This window comes from Bombyx mandarina, chromosome 09 (genome assembly GCF_030267445.1).
Source record: "Bombyx mandarina strain Sakado chromosome 09, ASM3026744v2".
NCBI lineage: Eukaryota > Metazoa > Arthropoda > Insecta > Lepidoptera > Bombycidae > Bombyx > Bombyx mandarina.
In genome coordinates, this window is record NC_143216.1 from 307,836 (window position 1) to 331,371 (window position 23,536).

Here is a 23,536-nt window from a genome sequence, read left to right on the forward strand (position 1 = left end):
GCTCAGAGATATTATAATTATTAATTCCCTCGTAATACTCGTCTAGGGATATGAATAGTTCATCCAAAATGGTATAAGGTTATGCTTAATGGTTAAGGTATGCTTTTTGATATATTTTATTAGCTTAGATAAACAGACTGGACGGAATTATAAAAATCGCTGGTTTTATGTTCTACCACTGATATGTAGTCTGTTTTTAAGCCCTTCTATTTTTATTACTTTTCTTCAAAGTATATCTGTAGGGACGCCGGATTCTAATGCTTTATAATACGCATATAGATGCTTTCTACATGTTTTGTACTCGGCCTAACATTTTACTGTCTTTTGAATTTTTCTCCTAACTGTATCTACCAATATACACTTCAACCCTCGTCAACCCACCTCAAAAATATGTAACCTAGACCCGAATGAGGGTCAGATAGGGGTCGGGACCCTGTGTCAATATCGCCGTTATAATGATAATCAGATGTTACAAAAAACTCTATGATTACAATACTGCAGTGCGATCGGAACTGTGCTCTAGTATATATGATTATAGCATAATATCATATATTTGCAGAGTCGGCATCTTGGGTCGGGGACTCATCATAGTCGACAATGATAAATCCGGTACATCTATTTGTGTCACTTAACATATTTCTCTTTTATTAGGACGATGAGTGCTTTGCTATTGTCGTTTTTAAATATGTATTTCTGAAAAGCCACACTTATAAACAACATCGTCAGACATCAAAGGGGTGAACAGGGTGATCGAGCTTAGCAAACGAAAACGAATCACAATTCTTAGGACGGAGGCACAGCTCTTCAAGAAGGCTGGTTGGTAAGTGTGATGGCGTCTATGCGCCTCCATCGGCTAGGCTCTGTCGTAGCACGAAGTTAGCCGAGTTCCGACGATACCGCAATCCTGCTGCCATCTCTCGGGAATCGTGCTGCGTTTCGTTTAGCTACCAAACTAAAGACCGTCTTCGATATATATATTCACTGGTGGTAGGACTTCTTGGGAGTCCGCACGGGTAGGTACCACCACCACACGCATATTTCCGCCGTGAAGCAGTAATGCGTTTGGGTTCGAGGGGTGGGGTAGCCGTTGTAACTATACTGAGACCTTAGAACTTATATCTCGAGGTGGGTGGTGCATTTACGCCGTAGATGTCTATGGGCTCCAGTAACCACTTAACACCAGGTGGGCTGTGAGCTCATCCACCCATCAAAGCAATAAAAATATATAATAAAAAATATATATTTTTAATAAGAACCAAATCGATTATAAGTCCGTTTCGTTCATTCCGTTTACCAGATACTTCCGCAAATTAACACTACGATCGATAAATTAGCTTGGTTTGTGTATGCTTCCATATCGGAATCAACAGTTCAGTTAATAGTAAAATAGTTATGTTTCGTGGAATGAATGCACAATACATAAATATTATAGTTATTCAGTTGAATTCGACTCAGAATGCTTTGCATCACATGGTCAATTGTTTACCGATGACAAGCTATTGAAATACTCTACCACAAAACTATCATTACTACTCCTTGAGACAAATTTTTGTAGGCACGGATAAATCTACTCACCAGTACAACAGTTATATCGAGCTCCACATATGTGTATCGCCGATATATGTATCAAAAGCTCACTAACATTAAAAATCATGGATATAACCGTGGATATAAATAATAACATACATATAATGTAGATAACCGTGAATGCTTGAAACAATTCGTGCCAGTATTTTCCTATTAATTCATATTGTTTTATGTTGTAACAATCACCCATCTCTAATAGAAACCGCTATTTTATCCTTCAAACCTAAAGCGCGATTGTTTGAATTGTTTGAATTTGCTCATTCATATTTAGATCCTTTTCAAAGACCACAATAGGTGTTCCGACCAACCAGCTTCTATTTCATCCACGTGAATGCTTATAACAAAAGCTTTCTGTACAAACATCGAATATTTCGAACCTTGTAAATATGTAGTACATAAAAACGAATTGAATTTATTTAATATGGTATCGCAGCGAGCAAACAACGCAATTGGCGGTTAAATCATTAATAATACAAACACGTCATCTCGGATCCTCCCGATCCATTAACGGTGCTTTTAGGTACCTCAAGCACCGGTCACCGTCCTCGCCGAACCCGTCGCTTGCGATGAATGGCTCGATGAGTAAATTAACCCCTAGACACAGCCCACTGAGTTTCTCGCCGGATCTTCTCAGTGGGTCGCGTTTCCGATCCGGTGGTAGATTCTGCGAAGCACTGCTCTTGCTAGGGCCAATGTTAGCAACACTCTCCCGGTTTGAGCCCCGTGAACTCACCTAATAGTTCGGTAAATCTAGAATAACTCTTCGAGGTTATTAGAATAGGTAGAAAATGATAATAAAAATAACAATAATACAAAGTCATAATTTGTAATTACGGAGATATTAAATCAGAAAAACCTAAGCTGTATGTGTATAACGTAAGCTCGTATGTTTGGCTCCGAGCTAAAATTTTTGCTCGACTTTCATCGGCCCATATGTTTAACCCTATGTGTATATTATTATGTAGGTCAAACTTGTGAAGTGTTTAAAGTGAGAAAATAAAATTATATTTCTTTATTTCGTAAGCATTAGGTTGGGTCGAATATGGGTCTTTCTGCGTCGCTTTGAAAACAGCGATTTCATATAAATAATTGATCTCCTCAATCAACTAGTAAGTCGTAGTACTCGTCGTATATGTGTGTGCTATATTCATATGTTGTACCGGCTATTCGTATGATATTCTGACCTCCTTTTCATCTTAGTTAGCTAAGTTTAAAACTAAGCGCCCTCGGTGAGGTAGGTAAGATGCTCGTTTAAATCAGTCTAAATGAAAGGAATCTAAGTATAGTTACAACGGCTGCTCCACCCTTCAAACCGAAACGCATTACTGCTTCACAGCAGAAATAGGCAGGGTAGTGGTAGCTACCCGCGCGGACTCACAAGAGATCTTATCACCAGAAAATACCAGTGTTTGTAATAATTGTGGGTCTTGATAGCTGCGTGTGCCGTGTGTCACGAGCTCGTCTAGGTCAAAATAATTTAGCTAACTTTAATGTTATTAGAGTCACGTACAACACAACGGTAAATGTTAGACAGTTTGCTTGTCGATGTCAGGGGGATACTCTTGGTTTTGCGTTACTTTTATAATGTTCTTGTTTCTTTCCAGACATTCGAGAAGTATCACAGACAAAATGAAGACTGTAATTATAATATTGTTGCTGGCCAGTATTATCGCCTTCAGTTGTACGAACGCCAAAATAGGTAAGGATAAAATTAATAATTTCCATTAATTGTAGGGTAATGATGTATAAGTTGGTATATATATTATATCTCTCTTGGCAGTTTGACACAAGTCGACTAATATTATTTTGATGCTAACGTTGAAAGCTTTTGCTAACTCAGCGGTAGATTGATTATCTTCCACTATCGCCTTTAATAAGTCGTTATTGACTTTAGTTTCCAGGTGACTACGGAATTTATTTTTTACATAAAAATTTACATTTGGATGCGTTTTAACATTTCGAAGTCGTCGTGGCCTTAAGGATAAGACGTCCGGTGCATTCGTTGTTGCGATGCACCGGTGTTCGAATCCCGCGGGCGGGTACCAATTTTTCGAATGAAATACGTACTTAACAAATGTTCACGATTGACTTCCACGGTGAAGGAATAACATCGTGTAATAAAAATCAAACCCGCAAAATTATAATTTGCGTAACCACTGGTGGTAGGACCTATTGTGAGTCCGCACGGGTAGGTACCACCGCCCTGCCTATTTTTGCCGTGAAGCAGTAATGCGTTTCGGTTTGAAGGGTGGGGTAGCCGTTGTAACTATACTGAGACCTTAGAACTTATATCTCAAGGTGGGTGGCGCATTTACGTTGTAGATGTCTATGGGCTCCAGTAACCACTTAACACCAGGTGGGCTGTGAGCTCGTCCACCGATCTAAGCAATAAAAAAAAATTAAAAAAAAAAATAACATACCATGAGTAATTTATGTTGCAAGCCTTTTCTGTAGCATCTCATATTTTTATCCTGTCGAAAACACATAAATAATTCTCTATTTTTAAAATAGAATTCATTTAAATTTATAATTTGTTGCCAGCCATAGATAAATTACGTTTCGAAGAGACATTATTGTATAACGGCAACTTCATAAGAAAATAAAGAGCTATTAACAGCTAGCCTATCTGTTCACGCAAATTCACACGTAATTATTACTCTGTAAATAACGAAATTGTTTATCTGTATAAAATCAGTACGAAGCCGTAATAATCTATATTAATGCTCAGTTTTTTGTCATTCTTTACTCTGTAGGCTCTCTGCTCAAGCGCCTCTCACGCGAACGGTCGCGTCTTCAGTATAATTAAATGTAAATTGTACTAATTCAGACGAAATACAACTGTTCAGAAGAAATCAGTGCATTTATTACTCAGACTATCAGTCCGCTGCTATACGATCCAGCCGAGCCCGTCTGGTGGCCCATGAAAACTCAGTTTGAAATTCAGTAGCCACGCTCAGTCAACCGCCATATTCAACACTATCGTTCAAACCAGCATGCTCGACTACTTAGTAGCATAAACAGGCAGGATGGGCTCTGAGCAAGTCCGATTTCTAAGTTCTAAGTTATTACTGTCTGGTAGTCACAAGAAAAAATATGATGTTCTTGTCTCGTGGTTTCATTTCACACATCGGCGGTTGTGTGTTAGAATATTTATGTATTCCCTTCTGATTCTAAACATATCTCATCTTGGTGCGTTCGTTTCTTTCGTCTTCGCGTTGTTTTCTTTTATTAATAATTTAGTTGTTCAGACCAACTCACTTGATGCTTAGGGATCACTAGATTACAGTCTTGTAGATGCTTAAAAGACTGACTACTGTTGACTACTTTCAGACACGTGTTTGAGGCCTCATCTACATTACATTCATAACTACGATAAAAGACAACAATGAGCTTCTAATCAAGTGTATTTCTCAATAATGCCTACTATCTTTAATAATAAATATTTGATTTAAAAACAAGATTACAAAAGCAGCTTTATTGTGTAGAGAGCTTAGAACGAAAAAGTGATGCTGCTCTGCTGTTTTTATTTAAAATTTTCATACCAAGATTCAACATTTATAATAAAAATATCTAGAGCGGATTGTGATGTTTGGAGACTATTCGCCGATTATATATTAAACCATACGTTTTGCAATTAAAGCTATCTAGGAAAAGAATTAAGTTATCACGTTATCAGTTTGAGCATTTATGCGCAGTACATTGTTATACAATGTTATACAAATATTACTATAGACGAAACTAATATGTAGAGAAATTATAAAAAAAAATGGTTTGTAGGGATTTGTTTTGTTAAGCTTCGATTGAACTCTTATGTTTAAAATTTATTTAGATTCATTAACAAAAAAAAATACATTAAATAACTACATACATATGTATGTATAAATTTACCGGGAAATAAAGGTCCTGCTCGTCAAAGTATGGGAAATCATCATCATCCGCCGTTTCATAGTTAAACATTTCTTTATCTTTAACATGACAATATGTTGTCGAACGATTGAACTGCCCGTGTGTCCCAAGTGCCCAAAAGCTGGCCGATTCAATAAAATTCCAATTTTTTCGAATGTTAGTCCGTGAGACTTATTTATTATCATCGCGAAAGCAGGTTTTATAGGGAATTGAGTTCTTTGGAAGTTAAATGGTAAAATAGTTCCAAAGTATGTTAAATTTATATGTGGAATCAAAATTTTCTTACTGCCTCCTTAAAACTTCGCAATCAATTGCATTTGATGCATAAAGATATGCCTCCTTTGTATTTAAGTTTCTGGTCAGCAACGAACGAATTCAACGATGCAATTAACTTTCAATATTAACTTATGTGGTGGTAAGCCACTAACCACACTGGTGGTAGGACCTCTTGTGAGTTCGCACGGGTAGGTACCCTCACCCCGCCTATTTCTGCCGTGAAGCAGTAATGCGTTTCGGTTTGAAGGGTGGGGCAGCCGTTGTAACTATACTGAGACCTTAGAACTTATATCTCAAGGTGGGTGGCGCATTTAAGTTGTAGATGTCTATGGTCTCCAGTAACCACTTAACACCAAGTGGGCTGTGAGCTCGTCCACCCATCTAAGCCATAAAAAAAAAATAGTCAAAGAATTTAAGCATACACGCAAATGAATGTAGCTAGCACGGAACCTTCAAAAACAGCGAAGGACTATTTTTCTTTTCATATCCCTTAAACCGGAAGGACTTCCGCGGAATATAGTCTTTCGCTTCACGCACAAAAGCTGAAAAGGAATCGCTCTTCCAATTCAAATGATTGCAAATCAAACAATAGGAATATTCTCCGAATAAGCATATTGTTCGTGAAAGCAGATGAAATAATTGGTTCTGTTTCATTTACATTGTGAATACGGCACTATTTTATAAAAAATACAGTTCAAAAGAAAACAATTTTATAAAATACAATTATCAAGAAAAAATATAGTAGCAGCGATGAGACGATTATAAAAGTACATGAGCGAGAATTTAGCGTTTTATACAGTACTTGTATTATATAGTTAAGCTTAGTATACTGGTGGTAGGACCTCTTGTGATTCCGAACGGGTAGGTACAACCACCCTGCCTATTTCTGTCGTGAAGCAGCACGACAGCAGGGCAGCCGTTGTAACTATACTTGAGACCTTAGAACTTATATCTCAAGGTGGGTGACGCATTTACGTTGTAGATATCTATGGGCTCCAGTAACCACTTAACACCAGGTAGGCTGTGAGCTCGTCCATCCATCTAAGCAATAAAAATAAAACATTGTGTATATGTTAGCAAGTTAAAAAAAGGTAGCTCTTATTGACTCGCTATCAGTACACGCTCGACCGTCTCTGTGATATAAAATACGCCCGGCTCTAACTATTGTGATATTTATGAAGAAGGTTTGCGCTGTGTATTCTTTGTTGTCCTGTGACATTGAGAAACGGGGAGCGTTGTCATGCTGGCGTCTACTTAACACGATTAATGAAAAAGTGTATCTAGCCAAAATAAAATCAAGTAGAGTTCCAATTGCAATATTATTTTCATTGATGTCACTTTACTATTATTTCAATGGACAAGTGACTTGATACGAAACTTTAACAAATCAACACAAAATTGAATATAATATTTCAGTAGTTGGTTTTTTTTATTTATAGAAAAAGACGAGAATATTCTTTTTCTACTTAAAAAAGTAAATCGTATAATGGAATGTAGGTAATGTATTCCATAGATAATACCTTTTTACAAATGTATAAATGGAGAATCGTTGTTTCTTAAGATCAGGGGCGTCAAGCTGTCTCGGATCACGCTGTCGAGACATGTTATCTTGTTGGAAACCCAACAAAATGGTATAAAACCTTTTTTATTGTTGTCGTTGTGGTTTTTGACATTACATTTTGAATTTGAATTTTGGAATGTCTTAGTTTTGTCAACTCTCTTTTTTCCGTGCTATTGTACGCGATTTATAAAATTTCTAAAATATACAAATTTTATACGTGCAATCCTCGCGAGTTTATTTAACAAGTTCCTTGCCCATCCTAATAATACAGTCCACTACATAAATTGGTCCTTTACGGCCGAAGAAAAGGAATTCTGTAAAGATAATAAACACGCAGAGGCGAAGCCGGCGATCAATATTGAAAGAGCGAAAACCTAATAAATAAAAAATTATATCGACAAGCCAGGAAGCAATGTAAACTGCAGCGAAGAGGAGCAAGCTAAATCAAGGATTATAAAGAGAAGACAAGAGGGCGATACCACTCGCATCCGAAGTCGATCGTCTTTTCTTTATCCCGCGTGTGGTTCACATTTACCATTCCAACGTTCCATTCCAACGAAGACATTTTTTGGACGACGCGCTGCAGTGTCGCTACCTACCGGCGAGTCGCGAGTAACCTAGTGACTTTATTTTTTACTATGGAGAATACTGGACAATCCGCAGCGAAGCTATTTACCACCAAAGTAGTCAACGCAGTGACCGCTAAGGAGAAGCGAGGATGTGACTTCTGCACTGTTACCGGCGACGACTAGTCAACCCGAGTCAAGGTCAGCCAGAGTCAAGGAACGCCACAGCTTGTCAACACTAAATTTGGTCACATTATTGCGGGTGGTCCGCCACCTCAACATAAGGTAACGAATAGATAGATTATATATAGATATTTTGAAGACAAAAAATAGTTTCACTCAATGACATTTTACTCAATGGTCCCATAGTGCAAAGAGATCTTTTCGAAATTATTACTTTATATAGGGTTGGCGACTACACGTTCAATAGCGATATAAAAAAAATGTTTAGGAATGTTATGGTCAATCCAGAATACACTACGCTGCAAAATATTTTGTGGCGCGATAGGCTTGATGAGCCAATTCGGTGCATTCGCTTAGATACTGTCACGTACGGCTTAAAATGCTCAAGTTACCTTGCAGCCAGATTTCTGCTCGAGCTTGCAAACATGCATCAAGCTGACTTACCGTTAGCTTCCTTCATTATAAAGAATTGTGTTTATGTTGATGATGTTTTATATCCGAATAACGATTTAACGGCTTTACATGAGGCGAAACAGCAGCTAAAACGTTTGTTAAGCTTGGGTGGCTTCCAAATGCATAAATGGTCATCTAACTGCGATGAGATCTTAGCTGATATTCCTTTCAATGAGAGACAGTTAGATGAAATTGAAGTTTAAAAAGAAAACAGCAGTATCAAGGCGCTAGGAATGACTATTGACGCAAAGAAAGATTGTTTTGTCATTAAATGTCATTAATAATCTTACCATAGGTAAGATGGTATTATTGAAGGAACCAAATTCACCTCCTCTTTATTGGCCGTTAGCTAGAATTTCTAAGGTTTTCCCAGGTGGGGATGGTAAAGTACGAGCCTTTGACGTTACTGCCCCTAATGGTAAAGTTTTTAGAAGGTCACTGTCAGGTGTAAGTTTGTTACCTTTTGACAATAATTAGTGTGTTATTATTTTAATTTATAGATAAAAATGTCTAAGTTCTCTTAATTAATTCCATTTAATACATTGTTTCACACAAAGGCTTTACAATTTAAATGTTGAAAGTAAATTTATATAGAGTATTAACCTTCTGAAATATGTGTTATTGTTTAAAATATAATTAAATATTTGTTATATTTTCTTATTTGAGTTAAAAAAAAAAAAAGAACTTGATCTTAAAAAATGCTTTTAATGTATTTTATATTTTATTTATAAGGTCACAGAACATACGAATGTAGCTATATGTCTACGTATAAAGATTCCTCAATGTACCTATTTTTAATATGATGTACTGATTAGAATCTATCTTTGCATTTCTCATTTTGTGTCTAAAGTTAATTCTTAAATGTTAAATTTTATCATAGATGATTATAAAGATTGTCTTTATCCCATAAAGAAATGGTGAGTGTAAGTTATTACATTAATTTAGTATTGTATAACATTCTTGAAAATATATCATGTCTGAGGCCGCAGCATGTTGGAAACCCAACAAAATGGTATAAAACCTTTTTTATTGTTGTCGTTGTGGTTTTTGACATTACATTTTGAATTTGAATTTTGGAATGTCTTAGTTTTGTCAACTCTCTTTTTTCCGTGCTATTGTACGCGATTTATAAAATTTCTAAAATATACAAATTTTATACGTGCAATCCTCGCGAGTTTATTTAACAAGTTCCTTGCCCATCCTAATAATACAGTCCACTACAATCTAACGACATCAAAATACGAACAGTTCTACGAGTGTATTATTAGTTATAAAGCGCTGAATTTTTTTAAATGGTCAGCATTCCATAAGGCAAATCTGTTTGTTCTAGTTTTAGTCACCTTAGCTTCTGGACGGACGCTTTGAGGTAGAATTATTGAAGTGAAACTTCTTTATCGACGTAGGGAAGAAAAAACGTATGTAACGTTTTTAGGTTACGCGCCATCTTAATTTCTTCCGTTACGCGCCATGTTTATTTTATTTCTATTTAGTTTGTTATCAACAGATGTCGCTGCACGTAAATTCAACAATTCCTGAATCGCGATGACAAGATGTTACACAGTTGATAGACGTTCTCGTATTTCTCTTGCTAAATCATACCTACCTGGCGTCGGGATACCGTGATCATGCAGGCGGTTCTCCCGGGGTGCGGCTGCTCCTGCGGAGTGGTTGTACCTTGCGATTATATTTATATTTTTTAAGTTTCACTTCTACCGTGTCTGACTTGCACACACACACATTTTTTTTTTAACATAATACTTTTCTTTTTAATATAGCGGTTAGGTTCCGGAACTCCAGGCTGGCCGGCAATACGTCATTTCAAATATCATAAACGCATGTTCACACAAATGTGCCGAACCTAAAAAAAGGTTTATCTATTTACTCGTTTGTATTTTTGTGATATTTTTTTTCATTGAAACGGCTGTTACATTTGCTCTAGTACTACAGTTTTAAGAAATTCACTATTGAAGTGATTAAACCTAGAAATATGTACGCTTAGAGGAATAAATAAAAATTGTTTCGTAGTCCCTAAGCGATTTCAACTATACTTCACCTTCTTCTTTTCTCCACCTTATTCCACTAGGTGGGGTCGGCACAGCTATGTTTTCTCTTCCATTCTCTTCTATCAGCCGTTATCTCAACACTCACTACTCTTTCTCATGATCGTCATTCACACACTCTACCCATGTCTTCTTTGGTCGACCTCTTCCCCCTCTACCTTGCACTACCATCTCCATCTATACATGACATCTTCTCTCTATACATGACATGTCCATACCACGCTAACCGTCCGCTCTTTAATTTCTTAATTACCGGGGCTACTTTCACACTTCCTCTGATATACTTATTCCTTATCTTGTCCATTCTTGTCACTTCACACATCCATCTCAACATTCGCATCTCTGCCGCATGCACTCCTCTTTAATGATTTCTTTCGTCGCACAACATTTTAAGATAAACTATTTTAAGATAATTTTCTATTTAACAAAATACGAGCTCCGAACAACATTGGGAGCGTCGTGGTACTGAGAAGAGATCGCCGCCGCGCCGGCTCGGTGAGAGCTTTATGATTCTTCTAAATGGTGGACTACATTCCAAATTAAAAGTATTTGAACAAAAGCTCTTGAATAATAATTTATAGTACCTACATTCGTGACGTGATTAAAAGAACAAGGAATTGAACACAAATACATCCGGATAATAAAAAATGTTTACAGCCAGAATACTGCGAGAATACAATTAGAAAAGAAAGGTGAACCTTTCAGAGTAGGCAAAGGCGTACGACAAGGAGATCCCCTGTCACCAAAAATATTCTCGGCGGTACTAGAATCCATATTCAGAGCTCTAAATTGGGAAAATCTCGGTATCAATGTAGACGGTGTCTCATTGACTCACTTGAGATTCGCAGATGATATTGTGTTATTTGCAAAATCCTCGGAAGACATCACAAGAATGATAAACGAATTATCAACGGAGAGCGAGAAGGTAGGGTTAAAACTGAACCTGGAAAAAACAAAAATAATGACAAACGGAGAGAGAATTCCCATAAACTTAGGAAACAACCAAATTGATTACACCGATGAATATATTTACTTGGGACAGCTAATAACAGATGATAATCCGGTGCTCAAAGAAGTTGAAAGAAGAATAACTAATGGCTGGAGAAGGTACTGGGGCTTGAAAGAAATTATGAAGGACAAAAATCTTCATATGAACATTAAAAGCAAACTATTTAATACTTGCATACTACCAGTTCTCATGTACGGCAGTCAAACATGGGCTTTATCACAAAACACGATTAGCAAGCTTGCATCATACCAACGCGCAATGGAGAGGAGCATGATGAACGTGAAAAAGTCAGACCGACTGAGTAACCGTATAATAAGAAGCAAAACAAAGGTAATAGATATAGGGTGCAAAATTAGAAGGCTTAAATGGCGTTGGGCAGGGCATATTGTTAGAGGTAAAGATAAATGGAGCAAAGTTGTGACACAATGGTATCCTAGAGAAAGTAAAAGGAAAAAAGGTAGACCGCAAAAAAGATGGGATGACGACATACGACAAGTGGCAGGCGTCACATGGAACAGAGTGGCTCAAGAAAGACATGAGTGGAAAAGGTTGGAGGAGGCCTTTGTCGATTGGCAAACAGATCTGCAGAAAATAAGAAAAATTCAAATAATAGACTAGATTAAGGTTTAAATAAAATTTAAGTTTTATATATTATATTTAATTTTAGTCATATAATTGTAATATGGATCTGAATAAAAGGCTATATTATTATTATTATTATTATTATTACATTCGTGACGTGTAGCCCGCAAGATGTTTCAATAAATAGCTTTATTTAATTTGTTCATAGATGTACAAAATTATCGTCAACATTTAGTTGCTCACCACTCTGGCTGCATTCACTGATCGTGAATACATGCTCAATGACTTATACAAAATCATTAATCGCTAAGATATTACCCGATCAGGACTACTTCAATACGTTATTGTCACTTCTATATTTGACTATCAGTTAATTGTCATTGTAACGCACTGTAGTAACAAAGTAGATGATTTTCATTTTGAATTTTAAACAAAGACATCCTGGTGTCCACAAGCTTCGCCTAACAAATAATGACAAGATAATCTTGAACAAAAACAAATCGCAACTCGAATTTATTTCACGAATGGGACTCAGCCAGATCCAAGAGCTCTCTCACAAGCGTTTTTGCTAATTGTAAGATATTTTCAGGCTACGAAATTGTTTAAAGTATATACTTACATATATTCATTGAATTTATATTTTGGGAGCAGTGGTTTTGTAACTATTCAGCGTCCATAGGTAAATGGGTAAGATACTCGACAGTTAGTTGAGTTCTATCGTTCATTTTGTTAAAAAATTGTTAATTACTGGCGACGACGCTTATTATGAACACGCACTGATAGGTATCCATTTATTTCATCCGTGAAACAGTAATATATTCAGATAAAAAAAAGCAGGATTTAAGATACACAGCTCATACAATGAAATTTGAGACTCTGAGGTCTGGTCGCTGGGGGTTGGCTTTATTCACGTCATGATGGGTTTATTGTGCTAAGAAGTGAAGTTATGAGTATGAGTTGTGAAGTTTATGGACCCCTGATCTCCACCTTACACGAGATGAGCAGTGAAATTGTTTGAAAAGTTCTTAAAAAATTATAAAATCAGTGGTTGAAAGCTGATTTTTAAATATAGGTATCAAAGTCAAGGTCTCAATATTCATCTGATAAATTCAATTTTTTTTTTAAATTCAAACTTCTTTATGCGCATAAAGGTAAAATGAGGTTAAAATTTTTACAGAACGTCACGCAGGTATGCAACGGAAGTGACGCAAACTACTGTTGAAATTAAGTACTTGTCAAATGTCAGTAATAGTAGTTGTTGTATTTTTCCAACTGGAAAGGCAAATGTATCATACCATACAGCCTAATATTTTATAATATTTTTGTGAAATATGTTAATAGGAATTGAAATGAAATGAAAAGAATTTGGAACATTAATCAAATAGCATGAAATTAAATTAGTCAATTCAATTGGCAAAATATTAGTAATTTATTATTATTTCCTTTTTCCCTTCCTCTAAGTCTCGGAAATCTAAAGTTTTAGATTTGTATAAATATAAGCAAGACTCATAAATTAGTTCGCCAAAAAAGTTTCACTTCTAGCATGTGTACTTTATACGCACGCACTTTTTTTTTATTGCTTAAAATAATTCAATTAAAACATAGAAAATGTAAAAATAGATGACGAGTCATCGATATTCTCATCTCCGAATATACGCCATAATAAAATTTGTAAACAGCTGGGAATACTAAGCCTCAATCACAATCTACAGGAAAACATAAACGAAATTCTACTGAAGTCCTCACGGGCACAGATATTGGGTTTGCGAGAATGCTCCACACGATTTCGGTTTTTCACTATAATAAACTTGACTGGTTTTGTGTCTGTGACGGCTGCTCCGTCCTTCTATCGGTGTTCATGACTGTTTCCCGCAGAAATGGACAGCATAGTTGAGCCTCCCGTGCAGACTACGCCCCGACGTGCTACTTACCTAACCAACCTAAAATACACTTATTTAATGTATAGATATTCATTTTATATTAATGTATTCACATTCAAACTATCCGAGGTGAAGGAATAACATCGTGTAAAAAAATGAAACCCGCAAAATTATAATTTGCGTAATTACTAGTGGTAGGACCTCTTGTGAGTCCACGCGGGTAGGTGCCACCACCCTGCCTATTTCTGCCGTGAAGTAGTAATCCGTTTCGGTTTGAAGGGTGGGGCAGCCGTTGTAACCATACTTAAGACCTTAGAACTTATATCTCAAGGTGGGTGGCGCATTTACGTTGTAGATGTATATGGGCTCCAGTATCCACTTAACACCAGATGGGCTCTGAGCTCGTCTACCCTAAGCATCTAAGCTATAAAAAAATATATAATTTATAGAAGACGACCACATTTAATTATTGTCTGAATAGTTTTTAAATACGCGTTAAATAGTATTTTGTTCAAAATTGGTATCCGTCTGTGTGATTAGAATATCGACATAGTCACATCAATACGTTTACACCAGGCACAGTATCACTTAGGCGACTGACAGTTTATTTGCGAATTAATTAAAGTTAAAGCTCTATAATAGGAAAAGTGTAAAAAAAATTTATGTTACTACACATTTTGTCTCAAATAAAAAGATCGTTATCGGTGGGTATTACTGGTATGCGATGGTAAATTTTGAATAAAATATGTAAAAAGAATCCTAAGAAAAGCCAATATTAATTTAATGAAACCTTTATACGTTAATTAATTACCGACAGATTATGGTAGTGAAAAATAGTATACTTACCTGTTAAAGAGAAATAAATTATATTTTGCCTAATTTGAGAGCGATGACTTCGAAGGGTCTAAGGTCTTCGAAAGGTCTTCGAAGGTTCATTGCGAAAACCGCAAAATATTAATATTAATAATATTTTGCGTAATTACTGGTGGTAGGACTTCTTGTGAGTCCGCACGTTTGGAGGGGTTGGGCAGCATTTGTAACTATACTGAGTGAGACCTTAGAACTTATATCTCATGGTGGGTGGCGCATTTACGTTGTAGATGTCTATGGCTCCAGTAACCACTTGCGGGCTGTGAGCTCGTCCACTTATCTAAAAAATAAAAAAATAAAAAAGTCATTAAAAATTCCTGTTTTGATGCAAACGTCTTAAGCACTGAATAAGCCGTACAGAATAAGAAGTAAGTGAAGAACCTAAAAGCAGTTAGCTTACAAAAACTTTCGCCGCTTTATCTGACTGATGAAACTTTTTGCCATACGAAGCTTATTCCTGAGCTCCAGAAATTTATCTTTCAACGTGTTCTTATTGAGGCAATTCAGGGGTTATTCAAGTTAAATAACATAGTTATTATTATAGATACCGCACCGCTTAACTATTTGGCGAATTTATAATTTTTTCTTTTTTATTGTTTGATGGGTGGTGGTGGTTTACGTTACCACCAAGTGGGTTGTGAGTTCATTCCTCTCTCTCTAAGCAATACGTTGTTGGTGTATATGGGATCCGGTAACCACTTAACACCAAGTGGATTGTGAGCCCATCCCTCTCATTCTAAGCAGTTTGGATGTCGTTGTGGCCTAACGGATAAGACGTCCGGTGCATTCGTGCTGAGCGATGCACCGGTGTTCGAATCTCGCAGGCGGGTACCAATTTTTCGAATGAAATTCGTACTCAACAAATGTTCACGATTGACTTCCACGGTTAAAGAATATCAATATGTAATAAAAATGAAACCCGCAAAATTATAATTTGCGTAATTACTGGTGGTAGGACCTCTTGTGAGTCCGCGCTGGTCTATGGGCTCCAGTAACCACATAACACCAGGTGGGCTATGAGCTCGTCCACCCATCTAAGCAATAACAAAAAAAGCAATAAGAGAAATTGAAGAGGAAGTTGTTTTGTATATATCTACTAACAGGACATGAGGAGGAAGTCTCGTTATGTTACGATATTGTTCCAAATATTAATTAAAGATACAAACGAAAGGGCTTTGCAAACAAAACGCACGAATCACAAATCGAACCCTATTCTCGACCTTACAAATGTACTTTGATCAAGATAAACTGTAGATGATATAGTTACGGAGTTCAGATACATTGCAATCTGAATCCACAAATTTTATAAAATTAGTATCTTTTTTGTGTTTTTAGTTTTTTAAGTTTTGCTTTACGTGAGTATACAGGCATCGTGGAAGTCAATCATGAGCACGTAATACGTACATACATACTTCTGTTAATATTTTATTTTAGAACCGATCTGTGGAATTTAAACCTCTACATAACATATCTCGCAAGTGTTTCTGGCGTCCTGGTTGTTAGATTAAGGAAGCCTTTTTATAAAAAAAGCTTAATAATTCAGACAACGGTAACTGCGGATTTATTTATTTATTTATTTAGACACACCAACAGCAATACAAACAAAATGTTCAAGCTTAAAATGAACATGTATAAAATTAAGTACTGGTATGTAAGCCAGTTACAGGCATGTACAGCAATCTCTTATAACACACTACGACATGTTACAGCAATTTTACGAACAGCGAAAAAATAGGTTAAATTTATAATAAATGTTAACAGTACGACATAAAAAAATTAGATTTAGGTTACATTACTCAAGACGTCTTCGAAAACCGAAGTTGATAGCCAAGTTGCTCCTCTAAAATTTTTTTCATAACAATTTCCTTCCGGGTCGTTCATCGGAATGAGGTCAAGGGCCGATAATTGTTTATTGAGCTTTCAAAGATCGAAGACAATACTTATATAAAGTTTAATGACAAAGTTTTGAGACTTCGCTTTTGATACAAAGACTACCTAAACTTCAATTAATTTGTTACGCTGGGTCTTTCCTTGATCAAGTTACAAAGCTTTCCTTTGATTTTTATATAATATGAAAATTCAATTTTAAATGTATCTTTCTTACTTTCTATGTGACATAAACGAGTATAGAGTATATAGAATATGGACCCCCTGGTATCGTGCGGTAACTAAAATCTATAGTGAGTGATATTTTATAGATGAAAACTGAACTTCCCGATAAAACTTCCTAAAGCTCAAACGGAGCACTAGTGCTTATCGCTATTCCACATCGTTAGACATGTGTGGACTCAGGAAAAAAAAATCGGTTCACTACCAAAAAATAATCATGCAAGCTTATAGAAGTGATATCAGTTTAAATGACTTTGGAACCACCAACGATTCTGCACTTTTAATCAGATATTTCGTGATATGAAATCTCTCTTAATAAAAATGAATTGCTGTTTGTTAGTCTCACTAAAACTTGAGAACGGCTGGACCGCTTTGGCTAATTTTGGTCTTGAATTATTTGTGGAAGTCCAGAGAAGATTTAAAAGGTAGATAAATATAAAAATACTCGGAATTAAATACAAAATAGCAATTTTGCTTTTCTTTTGAGGTGTCCCTCGTCAGACGAATTCCTTTTGTTTGTTTTAAGTTTATGTATTATAATACAATAGCTTAGGACTTTTATTTATCGATTGAGGCACTATAAAGTCCGGCGGGTCAGCTAGTAGTGAATAAAGATAATTAAAAAGGCAGTAAAGAATGGTCTTCTTTTTCCTATTATTATGTTATTACATTTTTCCTTGCACTCACTAAAATAACCTAAGTAAACGTTTCTAAATTAATTTATTCAACTCTATATTGGCTTGAAGTGGTGTGATGATATAATAGAGACATTAGCATCATCTTCATCATAGCACTTCCAGTGAAAAAGGCCATTAAGAACCCAAAGTCTTTCCGCATCCCATGTAATTTAAGATTTATATAGCAATAAAGTTATTTAACTTGGTTTCATTGTTTCAGGATACTTCTGGCACATCACGGACTTCCACTATAACCCCCTATACAGTTCACAAGGAGACATTAGAAAAAGTAACTTGTTATTTATACATCATGCTCAATACGTAGCTCTTAACCACACGCGGGGTTAATACCTCTTCCTCAACGTGAACTCTTGTAACGAAAATCGCCAATGCTGACCCTAAAAGATTTTTCTACTGATCTGTACTTTATAGTGCAAATGGCTGATATGACACTCTCCTGCTCTGTGTCACAAGGACAATATGAAATAAGTAAACAGAACAATTCATTTGAATAATACGTTTTGCCTAAATTCTGAATTATAGATGGAATCTCGCGTAATATATTTGTAACCTTCGGAAGGCGATAAGAACCAATGGAGTGTGTGTTATCAATTCTTCGACAAAATCTTGCATTATTTTCTGTAGTAAAAAATATTATTATTTGACCGTATTATTAATATCCTGCAACTGGTGGTAGGGTATCTTGTGACCCCAGATAGATATATAGATACAAGGTTTACCTACTATTTATGATGCGAAGCAGTAATGCGATCTGGTTTGAAGGGTGAGACATATCTCTGGCTGGGTGACGGCATCCCTGTGGTAAATCGCTACGTAAATCCCAATGGTTTATGAGTTCGCACACTCATCTAGGAAATAAATAAATGATTAAACTTATACAGATTGTCGGAGATTAGCCGATCGTGGTAGTTCAAGATATCTCAGGGCTCTGGGGAAATATGGGGACTACGCCTGTGACAGTTCTTTGGAGCTCATCGAATCCGCTGCAAAGTACATGAGAACCCGGCACTCGGATAACGTAGAATTCGTATTGTGGACAGGGTACGTACATATGTGACATACTAGACTTTTTAAAGCGCTTCTCAAGAGTGGCAATAGTAGCGAAGGTAATACTCGAAGCCCTTGCTACAGAATTAGGGATTGTTTTTTTTTTTCGAGAATATATCAAATTGGGAACGTTGTATTTAATACTTTTGTGCAAAATTTATTATACAAATATTGTACAAATACCTGTATGGGAGGAAACCTTGAGAAAACACGCCTGAATAAATACCAAAGAATCCAGATCTTTCTCTGAAAAGGCAATTACTGATTTTGCAAATTCCCTGAATTGTTCATGATGTTTTGTAGTCTATGTGGTCTTTCTACAATATATAATGTAGGTACTATGTAATGTGTGTTAAAAGTGTGTTTTTTCTAATCATTGTTGCAGGGACATAGTCACTTCCCACTACACGCTAAGCGAAGACGACCGTCTGAACGCTATCCGTAATATGACGTTCCTATTGAGTAGGACTTTCAGTTCTCACTTCGTGTTTCCTGTTCTCGGGGACTTGGACCCCAAGCCATCCGAAACTGTCACTACTCTATGGATGCAATGGCTACCTTTGGAAGCTTTAGAGACCTTCGCTAATGGTAAAGTAGCTTTCACTTTACTTTCATGGTGCCATGTTAAATAGAACTTGATGTTGAAAAATTTTAGTAGGTTAATATGTTTGTCTCCAGGTGGATACTACACGATTGAGCAGAAACAGAACAAACTGAGGCTTGTGATCCTGAACACGAACTTGTTTGGAATTCGTGAGCACAATACCCCAGAGTCAAGTCTGCAATGGGAATGGCTCAGCTCCGTGTTCAACAAGGCGGATAAGGCTAACGAAATGGTAAATAGAGAACAATGCTGGTATAGGTAAAACCTCTTTTCCCGAATCCCAATTTCATAGAATCCACAGTATTTGATTTCAATTTAATTTAATAATTATTTATGAGATCTTATAATCTAACCTAAGACAACACACCGTTTCAAAACTTAAGCAAGTAGATTACAATAGTAAAAGTAAACGAGGCTAAAACATGATTTTATAATTTTAGTCCAATTAAGTGATAGTACAATAGTCGCGTGATAAGAAAAATTCACTATATACATACAGGTATACATACTAAATATATATGTCGGAGAGACCACAATTATTAACACCATCGTCAGACATCGTAGGGGCAAATAAGTTGACCGAGCTAAGAGAAATATTATAAGTACACCAATCACGTTTGTCGTCTTAGAACAATTTACAAATCTTCTCTTGGCGTTAGCAAACGAAAACGAATGACAGTTCTTAGGACGGAGGCGCCGCTCTTCAAGAAGGTTGCTTGGTAAGTGTGTTGGCGTCTACGCACCTCCATCGGCTAGGCTCTGTCGTAGCACGAAGTTAGCAGAGTTCCGACGATACCGCAATCGTGCTGCCATCTCTCGGGAATCGTGCTGCATTTCGTTTAACTACCAAACTAATGACCGTCTCCGACATATTATAAAGACCAACACAGACACGCACGGATATATAATATATCTCTCTGGATAAGGCTCTGCGTAGATTAGCAACTGATATGAATTATTTGATACAGTAATTACTTATATGGCAGTAGGTTACGGGTAAAGATCACGTGGTCAATTAATCTACTCTTTGGTAAAAAATAATAGCATCACACACCAGCCTATACCTGAAGCATTAAAGACTCCCGAAGATAGAGAAAAAATTTGCGACGAATGGTCAGAGATCAGTCTGCAAACTAAGCAAGATCTTCAGAAATGAACATACCTACTCGAAAAGAAGGGTACATATGATGAAGCTGACTTCCGGAAAGTGTTGTTGTAAAACTAACTGATACCAATGCAGATGTAATATGCCTAAGACTCAAAAACTCAAAATGAATTTCAAGCTTATTACGGATAATTTTACTAAAATAGCGACCCGCCCTCGCTTCGCTTCGGAAACATTAAATTTTATTATTCATAGCTGAGTCCCGCGATGTTACCCGCGGTTATTGTCGTACCGCGGCAGGAGCCGCGGGGCCAAGCTGGTCTAAAAAAAGTAGCCTAAGTTATATCATCAGCTAATTATCAGTGAAAGTCCTGTCAAAATCGGCCCAGCCGTCCCAGAGATTAGCCAGAACAAACAGACAGACAAACAAAAATTATAAACAATGTTATTTTGGTGTATGTACCGTATATAACTAGTCAGGTCATTAGTATTGTCACACAGTAAAAACTTTTCTTTTAGAATGCTGGCCACAAAAAAGTTTATTGAATTGGAATTTAGAATTGTTTATGAAAATAAAAATGTATACTTTTAGAATTTTACTCATTACACAAATATGGAGTGGACGCTTAAAGAAGACCGTGTTGCAGTTATTGCGTTGCATCGTTGCGGTTACGCGCCAATTCAAATTTTTAACATACTGAAAAATTTGAATATAACCAAAAGATTCGTTTATCGTACCATCAAACGATACAATGAAGACTCTAGTGTAGATGACAGGTCAAGAAGTGGTCGCCATCGGTCTGTTAGAACTCCAGCAGTAATAAAAGCTGTGAAGGCGCAAATTCAAAGAAATCCCAAACGTAAGCAGAAACTGTTGGCCCTTCAGATGGGGTTAAGCAGAACCACGGTGAAAAGGGTGTTAAATGAAGACTTAGGGCTTCGGGCATATCGAAGAAAAACAGGACATCGTTTGAATGCTCGTCTAATAGACCTGAGGCTGAAGAGATGCCGCGCTTTGTTGAAACGGTACGCGGGAAAAAAATATCGGGAAATTCTTTTTTCGGATGAAAAAATTTTTACCGTAGAAGAGAGCTACAACAAACAAAATGATAAGGTGTACGCACACAGTAGTGAAGAAGCGAGCAACCGTATTCCGCGTGTCCAACGAGGTCATTTTCCATCCTCGCTCATGGTATGGTTGGAAGTTTCTTATTGGGGCTTAACAGAGGTACATTTTTGTGAGAAATGTGTAAAAACGAATGCAGTTGTGTATCAAAATACAGTCCTGACGAACCTTGTGGAACCTGTTTCCCATACCATGTTCAATAACAGGCACTGGGTATTCCAACAAGATTCGGTGCCAGCTCATAGAGCGAAAAGCACACAAGACTGGCTGGCGGCACGTGAAATCGACTTCATCCGGCACGAAGACTGGCCCTCCTCCAGTCCAGATTTGAATCCGTTAGATTACAAGATATGGCAACACTTGGAGGAAAAGGCGTGCTCAAAGCCTCATCCCAATTTGGAGTCACTCAAGACATCCTTGATTAAGGCAGCCGCCGATATTGACATGGACCTCGTTCGTGCTGCGATAGACGACTGGCCGCGCAGATTGTAGGCCTGTATTCAAAATCACGGAGATCATTTTGAATAAACTTTGGTGTCATAAGAATCTATGTTTTGTTAAGTTCATTTTGGTATATGAATGGTTACATAATGAATAAACTTGTTTCAATTATTTTACATTAAACATGTGACAGAATTTATGACCTGACTAGGTATATTCATATTATTATGCATGTAGTAAAAAAAGGCTATTTCAATATTTCAAACAGACACCCCAATTTTATTTATATGTATAGATTTCACCTTTATTGCAAAGACGGAACAAGTCGTTTGATGTTCCACCACCGTCTGAGCGACCAGCAGCACCGCCGGTGTGCTTGTATGTTTGTGTATTTCAATCAGCTAACATCACGTGACTGTTTTAGTTCTTTGAAGTCGGTTAAGCCGCCGCGTTTGCTGCCTTTCTTCAGACTTCCAAAAGCAAACCGACGTTGTTGAGGTTCTTACAATTTTCACAATTTTTAAATTAATTACGTTTTACAATTATACCCTTTCGTACATTACACTTGGTTTGCGGAAATACATCTTGGTGAAATAAAAAGCGATTGCAGCTATTACTTACGTAACCTCGACCTGGAATATAAAGGTTCTTGATCACATGCCAAAAAGGGCTTAATGAACGCGATAACCCAGGGATGGTGCCCATTTGGAGGAGAAAACGTATTCAGGGTGCGCATTCAATTCGCCCAACTAGTATTTCATATGCTTACTTCCTGGTGTACTGATTGATGCTGGGGCGTCTTATGTGTCCGTAAGGGTAGGTACTACTAGTCTGCATATTTCTGCCGTGAAGCAGCAGCCGGTGGCGCAGCCATATTAGTGTAAAAACTATGACTGGAAATTTACGCTGCTGTTGTCTATGAGCTCGGTAAACACTGAAAATCAGGAGGGACTTAATGTTTTATTAACGCGACGAGCTTACCCTAACAGGATGTGTGGAAGTCTCATTATGTTACTTGTACAAACACAATCACAAATTGAATCCTATTCTCGACCTCAAAATTGAATTGATTGAACTTTAAATTGGCTTAACACCAGATGAACCGTAAGCTCGTCCACCCTTCTAAGCAATAAATAAACGTAGTAAAAAAGACATACATATATCGCATCATTCGATTATTGGTCAGCCTTATTTTTTACGACTAATCATATTACAGTACCTTAAGTAAAACCTAATTCAAGGATTGGCAAATAATAGTATGGTCGTTATGTTTAATTCCTCTTTATATCGAATCTATTTTCTTGGGAACATTTTTTTGTCTAATTAATTATTCTAACAGAATACTATCTAGAGTTTTCGGCTTGACATACTGTATATAGTCTACAAGAGCTTTTCCACCCTTCAAACCGGAAAGCTTAGCTTAAGTCTTGTTCTCAAAATAGAACATCAATCAGAAAATCTCGGACTCTCCTA

At 36.8% G+C, this 23,536-nt stretch overlaps 1 protein-coding gene across 1 annotated transcript in view; it reads left to right on the forward strand.

Moving 5' to 3' along the window:
- Positions 1 to 23,536, forward strand: part of LOC114253304 (acid sphingomyelinase-like phosphodiesterase 3b) — a 41,600-nt gene that overhangs the window by 3,058 nt on the left and 15,006 nt on the right. The window contains exons 2-6 of the mRNA XM_028188134.2: positions 3,192 to 3,286; positions 17,940 to 18,008; positions 18,622 to 18,781; positions 19,173 to 19,375; positions 19,466 to 19,623. Of these exons, the coding sequence (XP_028043935.2) occupies positions 3,217 to 3,286; positions 17,940 to 18,008; positions 18,622 to 18,781; positions 19,173 to 19,375; positions 19,466 to 19,623 (660 nt within the window). The 5' untranslated portion in view covers positions 3,192 to 3,216. The remainder of the gene's footprint in view (positions 1 to 3,191; positions 3,287 to 17,939; positions 18,009 to 18,621; positions 18,782 to 19,172; positions 19,376 to 19,465; positions 19,624 to 23,536) is intronic.